Genomic DNA, 11,753 nt, shown 5'->3' with positions numbered 1-11,753 from the left:
AAATAAATAAATAAATAAATAAATAAAATGTATTAGCATAATCTAAACAATGCATCTTGATCACTTATGTGCTTATAAATTCAATAATTTTGGTGACTGTGGGAACATGTATTAATAAGTCAATATATTCTGAGTCCGCTCAACTAAGCAAAGCAATGGACTAAACCAGCAATAGTCTGCTCCTGAGAGTCCTGAGTGCTAATTTTACTCACTTAAAGGCTGACTCTGGTCTTTTGATGTCCATGGACCGTTTGTTTGTTTTGGTTTGTTGTTGTTGTTTAGTTTTATTTCATCATCATAAACTTAACTCTGCAATCCAGCTAGACTTGGAGGGGAGTAAGGAAAATATGAACCCATAGAACTGCAGCGAGCACACAAAGATTATAGGATATTTCGAGCAAATGGGGGAGAAGGGGTGCTCTCCTAAGCTACAGAAGGAATGGGCTAGTAGTTAAAACAGAATTCAAATTTATTAGATTTGTCCACAGTCGGCAGTGGTGATCTTCTTGCTGGTCTTGCCATTCCTGGACCCAAAGAGCTCCATCCACAATATTCCTGCCCTCCCTCACCTCGCCAAAGACCACATGCTTGCCATCCAACCACTCAGTCTTGGCAGTGCCGATGAAAAACTGGAAACCGTTTGTGTTGGGTCCAGCATTTGCCATAGACAGGGTGCCAGGACCCATGGGCTTCAGATGAAATTCTCATCATCAGATTTCTGCCCATCGATGGACTTGTGGCCAGTGCCATGATGGTGCGTGAAGTCACCACCCTGGCCCAGAAATCCTGGAATAATCATGTAAAAGCAGGGATCTTTATAACTAAATCCTTTCTCCCCAGTGCTCAGAGCACAAAAGTTCTCTGCTGTCTTTGGAACTCTGAAGGCAGCTTGAAGGAGACGCAGCCCAAGAGCTCGCAGTCCAAGGTGATGTCAAAGAACCTGGTGGGGTTGACCGAGGGTGGGCAGCACTGGTGACCCCAAGCCAGCAGCATCTGCCCGTGGGCCGTTCCTTCTTGACTGATGTAGTTGGAAATAGTAGTCTGCAATAGGACTGATTCCATGCCGAAGTGTCTCTGCAATCCTAACAGCTCCTCTGGCTGTGGTTTATCCATCTTTCCAAATGTTTATCAGAGAAATCATTTGAACTACAGTGGCTTACATTTTAAGGAGGGAAGGGACACCACAGATCTGTTCTCCCGGGTCACAGATCCAGAAAAGAATAGGCACTCTGCCCTGAGCAGGTGATGCCTTACAAGACTGAACTTCCCTCTGTGTGCCTTTTTGTTGGTGTTGTGTATTGTTTTTCTTTCTTTTCCTTTTTAAGCCCAAATTTAAGAACAAAGAGAATAATGATGAAATCTCAAGTTCAGCAGAACATGAAGCTTTGAGTGGTAAAGAGACACCATTTGTTTTATGTAGCTTGAGTGACATTTGAATTGAAAGCAATAAAACAAGAGAAAACAAAACAGTTTTTCTTAAAATTCCTGGATAAAAAAATATGAGAAAGTTTATCTGACAATCAATAATGTAAGGCACTTGGGTTTCAGTGGCTTGTGAAGCAAATGATAAAAGCCCTTTGCTGGCAAGTCTTTTAGACCTTGACCACAAGAACCCATTTATAAAAATAATGATGACCAAAATTCTTCGAGTTGTGATAATAGTTGAAAAAACGAATCTTTCAAAGTTAAGATAACTTGAAATGTAAAAAAAAATACTTCAGAAAAATATTTGTTCTATATTTCTCATTTCATCTGGTGTTTCCTACCCTCAAAAACTTATATTTATTTGATCCTTTATCAAATATTTTTTTCCTCCCAAGTGGCCCTGAGATTAAAGAGTTCCATCCATCATGCATGTGCTGAGATTAACAAAAGAGATGCTCAAACCTTAAAGACTTCTAACTCCTCCAGAATGAGCTCACCCCTGGCGGAGCCGTTAGCAGGAAGAACCACCACCTTCTGCACAGTGCCTCGATCTAAACCAAAGGAAAAAACACACAAACAATGAGATGCAGGAAAGAAAGACATTTAAACATAAGACCACTGACTTAGCACTTAGAATACTATTTATGTAATTACTTAGTCATCAAAAAGAGACTGTATATATTGAGCTATAGTCCAAATCTCATATGTGTAAATGGAGATTCTATATAATTCAAAATGAACCAATATAACATCTGATATTCTGTACCTATTTGGTATAGTCATAGTTATGAGAGAAGAAGAGAATGTCCAAATGTCTGATAAAGTCAAAAGTTCTGTTTCTCAACCCAGTGGTGTGTATTCTTCAAGTAGTAATACATAATTTTAAGTTTGGCCCTTAAGAATATTACTTAAATCTCCAAACTAACTTTGTAAAAAGTAAGACTCCGTGTTTTGTTAACCTTGACACATAATGATTTGATTATCTGAGAAAAAAGATTATTACAAGTGAATTTTTATGATAATCATATTATAAACACTAGTACTAGAAATTTACATATGATCTAAAGTTGGGAGAGATTTCAGACACAGTAAAATCTTTTACTCACAATTCGAAATAATTTTCAGAGCAGAAACATAACTGTGGTCTCAGATCAGATGTGGACACCTATTCATAGAATAATTCTACTGTTTTCACACATACACATACTCGGGAAATGTTTTTCAGATACTCTTAAAATTCAGGGGAAAATATGAAATTAGATGGTCCAAATAAACTTAAGCAAATAAAAAATTTACTCATAGTTCCAATGAGATTGCCAAAAACAGAGATGCCCAATAAATGTCATACATGCAGGAAATGTTATTTATGCCAATATTTTTAGTTAAGATAGTTTCATATGTCACATATAATTTTCTACTTTTAAGCATATAATTTTGCCACTCTACTAATCACACAAATTTGAGGTTTAAAGGAAGCTAGTTGAGATTCGGCAGTGTTGGGTTAAAACAAATTTGCAAATTATTTGATAAAGTAAAAATATATTTCCTCACCAAAACATGTTTCTATTATAATAATTAATGAACTCTATCATAAATATCAAGTCATTACTTTTAAGTATGAGCATGTAACTGTGGGTATATGATTTGGAAAGATGTATTATCACATTATCATCAACAGATACTGGAACATTTTTAAATTCTGTTGAGAAAGGTCAGTAAGAGTTCATTTGAGAGGAGCCTCGGTGGCTCAGCTGGTTAAGTAACGGACTCTTGATTTACGCTCAGGTCATGATCTCAGGGTCCTGAGATGAAGCCCCATTCAGGTTCCACGCTGGGCATGGAAACTGCTTGAGATTCTCTCTCTTTCTCTCTCTCTTAAAAAAAAAAAGTTCATTTGAACTGAGTTTTACCAGGCTAAATTTACAACTAGGAATCATTTTGTGATGAATACCATAATTTCCAAATTCCACATCTCAAACTGGCCTGTTTTCCACAAGCAAGAGTATCTCTGACATAAAAGATCCCATTTCAGGGCACCTGGGTGGCTCCGGCAGTTAAGCATGGGACTCTTGATTTCAGCTCAGGTCATGATCTCAGGGTCCTGAGACTGAGCCCCACGTTAGACTCTGTGCTGGGCATGGAGACTGCTTGGGATTCTCTATCTTCCTTTCCCTCTGCCCCTATCCCCTGCCCCTCTCAGGAAAAAAAAAAAAAACTATTTCACATTTACATTTTCTTTTTTTTCTTTTTAAATTTTTAAATTTTTTATTTTTCATTTACATTTTGTATCTTATGAGCCTAATTGAAAGATTCAAAATATTACTTTTTTTTAAAGTAACCTCTACACCCAACATGGAGCTGAACTCATGACCCCAAGATCAAGAGTCAGATGCTCTACTGAATGAGCCAGCCAGGTGTCCCTCAAAATAATTCTTAATAAAAAAATAAACTCTACTTTAAAATGCTACCAACTAAAAAATTAAAACCTACTAAATAATAATAAAAATGCACAGAAGAACAAGACTTAAGGATTTTGCCAGAACAATCCCTGAACCCTATGAGGATACAAATTATGTGCACCTGATCTTAGAAGTTTCAAACTATATTCTGTAATTTAAAATTCATTTCTTATGCCATATTCTAAGATAAATAACAATCTCAAAGCTTTGAAAGCTCTAGGTATAATTAAAACTCTTTGAAATTTCTCTGTTTTACTATCAGCTTCCTTAGAATCAGCCCTGGTAACAATTTCTACTATTTTTCTTGGAAGATAAGTAATACATGTATAAATCTGAAGGGAAAAACAATATTTGGGGATGCTGTGCAGAGACATGTCACAATTAAACTGGATGAATGTGGTTGCAGGTGTTCCTCAATTTCTATTAATAATTCATCACCAAGAACCTTGGAAACTTCTGAGGGAATAAAATATACCAAAATCCCTAAAATGAAAGCTTTGAAATTGTAACAGCTAGGGCAGGGTTTGTGTAGAATTGTGTGTGTGTGTGTGTGTGTGTGTGTGTGTGTGTGTGTGTGTAAAGAATGAGGGCATAAAACCATCTTGGTTTTAGGTCATGTTATAAGAAACATTATACTTTTTTTTTTTTTTTTTTGAAGAGGTCACAACAGAGTTTTATGGTTCCCTGCTGCAGTTTGTAAGGATCACTGTCATTCTCTCTGACAGCAATGACCTCTTTCTTGAGCAGAGACTGAGCAGAGACTGGGTATAACCACAGTCCCAAATAAAATTGCAAGAAAGGGAATCTTGACTACAGGGATTCCCAAAGATAAAACTATCAGCTCTGAAAAAAATTAAGTATTCTCAAATGAGACAACTGGCTCCTGTTTTTAACCTAATGTCTTAACTATGTGAGCAATATTTTACACAAATCATCATTTCTTTTGAAAGAAGCCACAAGAAACATACTTTCCTCATGCCATTTATAAAATATTACCCCAAAAGTGGCTATAAAAATGGGCTAATAAAAAGATAATGTAATACTTGCTTTTGACTCATTTGAAATAAAAGCAAGAACACCACTTTTATTTACTGCTTGTCTTCCTGTTTGAGTTATTTTTTTGTTTTGCTGGTAATGATGAGTAGATTCCCTTTTATTTTAAGACCTTTAAAGGTAAAAATATATTTTTATACCAAGTAAAACTGAATGTCAACTTATCTGAAACTCTCGCAAAAATATAAGTAACTTTAAGAATTGATAACATTTCTACTTGAAAATCAAGTTCAAATAAAATCATAGAAATGCAAGATCACCGGAGAGAAACACATAATTATTGAATGCCTACTATGTGCCTGGTTCTATGGTAAAAATGTATTATTTAATTCTGATTTCAAGAAAATAAATATCCATTTAATTCCTTTACTCTTCCATGTTTAGGCATGGATTAGTACTTTATGAGCTAATATTTCTGCAGAGTTCTTCATTATACTGGTTCAATGTGTATCACAAATGAATATATTGGTTCTTTTTAGAATTCCATATATTAAAGTTTTTAATGCATAAATTAGAATAGGCATTCAAAAGTGTGGATTCAAATATGAATACAATAGCTTTAAATCTTTGTGGCATTGTTAATCATCACTTTTAACAATAGTTAATTTAGGCTTTATGAGACCTTGAATTTATGTAATTGGGAAGCCTTCTTTAGGGAAAATAATTCGTAAATACAAAAACAGAGTTGTTTGTGTCTTCCCCAAACAATTGCAAATGAGGAACTCTCAATTTTATGCTAAGTCCACCTCTAATAATTAGCCTAGTTTTCTGAAAAAAAAAAAAAAAAAAAAAAGGAAAATTGTCCATAAAACTGGACAATACATCCTTTACATTGAAGAATCTCTATCTAATGAAATTTCATATATATCACTACAATTTTATTGTCCAAGATCATCTTTCACAAGTCAGCAAAAGGTTGAAAAATTTCTTCTTCAGTTAAATTTATCTGTGTCTCTTTTATTGATTGGCCTTTCTTCTATAGCTACCAAGAATACACTCAATCTCTTTTTTACACCCCTCCACATTTATCTTTATAATCTCTTCCTCTGGTCTAAACATCAACACTCTCTTCAAGTACACTTATTAAAATTCAAAACCAGGGTGCCTGGATGGCTCAGTCAATTGAGCATCTGCCTTTGGCTCAGGTCATGACCCCAGGGTCTTGGGATAGAGCCCTGCATTGTATCCCTGCTCAGCAGGGAGTCTGCTTCTTCCTCTCCTTCTGCCCCTCTCCCCTGTTCGTGCGTGCTCTCTCTCTCTCAAATAAATAAAAAAACAAAAAATTAAAAAATTAATAAAATTCAAAACCACACCTTTTTGCTTGCCTTTCTCTGGACACTGCCGTGTGGCATTATCCTATTTAAAATGTGAACAGAATTATAGATGTTTATGCTGTTATTTTACCAAATGCCAGACCTCACTGAAACTGGACTATTTAAAAGACACAGCAACAGTTCTAGTAGTTGACCTCACACATGTCAGAATGGCTAAAATCAAAAACACAAGAAACAAATGTTGGCAAGCACGTGAAAAAAAAAAACCCTCGTGCAGTTGGCAGGAGTGCAAACTGGTGCAGCCACTCTGGAAAATAGTATGGAGTTTTCCCAAAAGTTAAAAATAAAACTACCCTATGATCCAGCAATCGCACTACTGGGCATTTACCCAAAAAATACAAAAACACTAATTCAAAGAGATACATGCACCCCTATGTTTATTGCAGCATTATTCACAATAGTCAAATTATGGAAGCAGCCCAAGTGTCCATCCACTGATGAATGGATAAAGATGAGGTGGTGTATATATACAATGGAGTATTATTCAGCCATAAAAGGGAATGAAATCTTGCCATGTGCAATAACATAGATGGAGCTAGAGAGTATAATACTAAGCAAAATAAGTCAGAGAAAGACAAATACCATATGATCTCACTCCTATGTGGAATTTAAGAAACAAAACAAATGAGCAAAGGGGGAAAAAAAAAGAGAGAGAGAGGCAAACCAAAAAAAACAGACTCTTAACTATAGAAAACAAACTGATGGTTACCAGAGGGAAGGTGGGTTGGGGATGGATGAAATAGGGGATGGGAATTAAAGAGTACACTTATCATGATGAGCACTGAGTAATGCATAGAATTACTGAATACTATACTATATTGTACACCTGAGACTAATATAACACTGTATGTTAACTATACTAGAGTTAAAATAAAAAACTTAGGAGAAAAATAGTTCTGGTAGTTGGTCAACAACTTAGATGATTGGTCAGGATCTCTAGTACTTAGGGGCTGAGAAACAAATATCCTAACTCCAGTGTACACCATTTACAAGGCTCTACTCTGGATGTCTTTGTATTTCTCCTTTTGTTACAAACTCCAGTTCAGATTCTGAAGACATAGGTTTAATCTGGTCCAATGTAATCATGACGAAGGCACGGCATAAACTAGTACTTAGAGTCATCAATGTGTCAGTGTCATTTCAATCGGTTGAAAGAGCCAATATACAGTTTGCCGCTGCTCCCTAAGCAGGCCCATGTTAATGGGGTAGTTACTCTCAAAATGCAGTCCTGGTAGACACCTATAGCTTCTTTTTCAAGACATACAAATCCTTCAGTTCCCCATATACAAAATACTTCCGAGGTATTCCTGGGCTGTATTGTTCACTACTAAGCAACTAAGTTGACTTGGATTGTCTCCCACCCGTTTTCACTCACTGATTCAAAAGGAAATTACTGAGTGCCTTCAGTGCGTTGGCACTGTATCTAGTATGGATGCAAAAATAAACAGGCACAGTACTCGAGAGTTCACGTTCTAGAATTTATGGTTTTTTGAGGGTGTTCCCATGAAAGTGTTAGTCATTGAAAGATGCACATTCCAGAATGTCCATAAAACTCCCAATTACACAGGTCCACATAAAGCAATCTCTGAACCTTTTCGTTTGAAGATGATAATGTAGTTATCGAATGTCTTCTTTCTGAGAGTAGTGAGGCTGGCGTTCCTTGAATGTACTCAAAACATAAATGTCCTTTTTATTGTTTTGTAGAATTTGGGGTATTGTTTTGACTTCCTTGGGATAAGCTCCATCTCTACAATATATTTACAGGGAAGCAGAATATCCTTCTTTTTCCCTCAAGCCTCAGTTTGCTTGTGTGTAAATATAAATAATAATTGCACCTATTGTAATGGAAATCTGCTCCTAAGGCCTACCCAGAATCACGTCCCCTTCTTTGGGTAATAACACCCTGAGACATCTTTTGGAAACACGTCTCTCATTCTCAGTCTATGCAGTTAAGGAATGGTGTGTGTATCTCTCGTCCAGCTCCAGGAAGATGCCATGACTTAGGCCTGTCCAATAAGTGTATCCCTTTGCCCTGGTGATTCATGCAGGAATGGGCACAGAAACAAGGTCAGGGCCCAGCCTTTCCTGGGAATTAGATATTTGGGAGCCTCTTTCTTTCTGAGATCAGGACGATTAAAGGCTTGTAAATCTGGAGGTGCAGGACCATCCTTCCCACCACATGCAGAGACTCCCTTTGAGAATAAATACAGAGGAAAGCAGAGCTGAAAGACAGTGAGATAAATTCCTGACAACATCATTTTAGCACGAATGCAGCTATGTCTGAGGCTGTCTCCTTCATTTCCCAGTTGAACACACACATAGGACATTATTTTTTTAAAACCAGATTAAGAACGGTGGATGCTCACTTTCAGGTGAAAGAGTTCTGACTACTAAAAACTAAATGAATAATCCATGGAAATTGCTTAGCATGGTGTCTGGTACAGAGTATACCTTCAATAAGGACAAGTTTTTTTTTTTTTTTATTTATAGCTCAACCACCTACTAAAATTTTGACATTACTGGAATCATCATTTTTTCTGAACCCTGATTTTCTCATCTATGAGATATAGAAAATAGTCATAACTTGAGTATATTGAAGCATTGTGACATGAACCGAGTAGGACACATTTTCTAAGTGACTTGCATGATATAAACCTATATACAAAGATAACATAGTAGACTCACCAACCCACATTAGTCATTTTAATTTTCTTTTGTTTCATTGACTCTTTAAATAAAAGTCCCCTGACAAGCTTCTTTCCTGCCTTATACATTTTAGACCACCTAGGATTTTTTTTTTTTCTAATACAAGGAATCATAGCAATATTATCCTTAAACCTTTCCACTGTCTCCAGACAAAAGAACAGCTTGAATTTATAGCACAGTAAATGTTGGCTGCCTCAAACAGGTGATCAAACATAGCTCATCACCCACCCATTCATGAAAGTAGTCATTTGTGTATCTATCAGCTGAGTCTCACTTAAACTACAATCCTTAGGGGGTTTCACTGGAAATTGCTGTGCCAAACTGCCTGCTTGCCACTGGTCACCTGGGGATTTGGGGGAACACTGCCTCCTTAATCAGATCTCTTGTCAGAGCCCTTCCCCCAATTGCTCATCTGTAAGAATATTCTAGTCAGGGCCGCCCTCCTGGGTGTTAGACCTGTATAATCACGCAAGTTCCTGCAGTCAGAGGCCCATGCTTGGTTTCATGCTTTGCCCTTACCTCCTGGAAGTTCTTAATAACTTTAAACAAGTGACTCTGAATTTTCAGTTTGCACCAGGCTTTGCAAATTACGTAGTCAACCTGATTCTAGGTTTTCGTGATTAATAGGAATTTCTACCAGCTAATGAGCGGCCTTATTCAATTTAGTAAAGACAAACACACAAATCTCAAAGTCATATACTCAACACATTCTTCTTTTTCCTGTCTTCACCATGGTGCCCCTAGATGTCAACCTAAGCAGCACTAAGTATGATTTCCGAGGCAAATTATTGCAGGAAAATCAGTTGTAGTGTTTATTCATGAAATTAGTATTATAAAAGATAAAATCAGTATATTTATTAAATGACAATTCTTCCTTCATCTTGATTTTCTGAACCAATTTATTAAAATAAAAAAAATAATTAAAGCCAAAAAAAAAAAAACAACCCTGCAATAACTCTGTGTGACAAATGAAAGCTTTATAGATAAATGAGGGAAGAATGATTGGACATTCTACATGATAAGTTTCTAAAATTAGATCTTACCAGTTGGCTGCCTTGTTTCATGTTAGTTTAAATATGTATTCAAAATAGATTTTTTCCTGTTAGTTTATCAAACTCCTGCTACATTCTTTTAAAAGTATTTTTTAAAAATGGGGGGCTAAAACTGAATCATAAATTTATAATTTTTATTAATAGTTTACCAAATATACTTTTAAAAGGTAGCGATTCTATTCATGAATGTTCTTTTAACAACAACAACAACAACAGAAATATTTCTAAACTAGGTCATTTAGCACAATTTCTCACACTTAACAGAGCTTTTCACACTCAATAGGTAATTTAAGTGCCCTGACGTTGACAACCTTCAGCGGCACCCCTTAGGGCAGTTAGAGCCCCACTTGGCCATCAAAGGCATCTCAGTGTCTCTATTTGAGGGGAGGCCCTTGGGAAGATGGTATCAACAAATTCTATCTATCCAGGATCTCTTGAAGTGTGATGGTGTTAAAAAGTTTGTAGGGTCAAGTCAATTTAGATAGTACTAGGTTAACCTAGGTTAAAGAGGTTTCTTTACTTCTTGCTGAAGAACCTTTCAGAGTTGTTAAAATACTTTACTGCACTGTGAAGAAAATACAGAACTCAGTGACTTTCAAGTTTATTTGCTGATACCATTAATTTCATTTCACTCCCAAGGACCTACCATCCATGTTCATTTAGGGACCATGTTCTATTGAACAAATAGTTTCTCAAAATATGGTGTTCAAACTATCTCACTCAAAATCACCTAGGGAGTTTCTTAGAAAATTTGGGTGTTGGTTCCCATGTCAGACCACAGACTTAAAATTTTTAGAAGGGTTGATTTTAAACAAACTTTACAGAAGAAATATATATCTGCTCAAGCATTTGAGTATCACAGAAGATGAGTTTACAATTCTTTGTAAACTATATTGTTTCTTGGTAGTTGTCTGTATTTGTCAAAGAAGAGACTACAAAATTAGTTTTTTATATGCCTATTAATTTTTAATATTCTTTCTGCTTAAGTTTAGCTCAAATAACATATTTTCTACTAATATATAAAATCAATGACTTATTTGGGATGTACTAAAATACTTTTGGAGGGTCTCCAAGCAAAAGTTTCAGACATTTTGAAAATTATATTATATAATTATATATATATAAATATATATATGATTTGTATATAAACTGTGTATATATGAAAAAGTACATCCATTTTTAAAACTGTATATATATGTATGAAATTATAAAAATACCCACTTAATCTGCAAATCTTAAAATAATGATAAAACCTAGTTGGCATGGATATGAAGGAAATAGCTGTTTTCAAACACTTGGTGGAAAACACATTCCAAAACATCTTTCTGGAGGGCAATATGGCAGTTGGCCATGATGAAGTAGCTAATACCGGAAGAGCCTTCCTGCAGTGAACAACTATAAAACTGACAAACTACATGAGGTAATTCTTTCTAGGTAAGGGATAATAGACAGCACATGACTAAAAGAAGAAAAACTCACAAGATAATCTCCATGATCACTCCACTTTCTGCCTGGGAACAATTTCCCAACAGAGGTGGAAAGAGCTGCTGTCCAAGTAGTGCATGGTGGTCCCACTGAGCTGAGGAGACAGATGTGAGAATTTGGGGCAACAGAAGCAAATTAATTCTGGGCACACAGTATCACAGAGACAAAGCTGTGCAGAAAAGGGGTTCCAGAAGAAGTCCATGTGGAAATCCCCTGTGAGTCTGTTGCTGATTCCTGGG

General features: G+C 36.0%; 1 protein-coding gene and 1 pseudogene across 1 annotated transcript in view; both read right to left on the bottom strand.

The window, feature by feature from the left end:
• SEMA3C (semaphorin 3C) overlaps positions 1-11,753 on the bottom strand; it is a 166,354-nt gene that overhangs the window by 13,989 nt on the left and 140,612 nt on the right. The window contains exon 13 of the mRNA XM_081799705.1: positions 1,888-1,976. Coding sequence (XP_081655831.1) covers positions 1,888-1,976 — 89 coding nt within the window. The remainder of the gene's footprint in view (positions 1-1,887; positions 1,977-11,753) is intronic.
• LOC115939680 (peptidyl-prolyl cis-trans isomerase A pseudogene) lies at positions 251-1,875 on the bottom strand (annotated as a pseudogene).

The sequence above is a fragment of the Leptonychotes weddellii genome, chromosome 12 (genome assembly GCF_054177405.1).
Source record: "Leptonychotes weddellii isolate Sample4059 chromosome 12, ASM5417740v2, whole genome shotgun sequence".
Classification (NCBI taxonomy): domain Eukaryota; kingdom Metazoa; phylum Chordata; class Mammalia; order Carnivora; family Phocidae; genus Leptonychotes; species Leptonychotes weddellii.
Note: the sequence above shows the minus strand (reverse complement) of the source record. Positions and strands in the feature narration are given on the sequence as shown.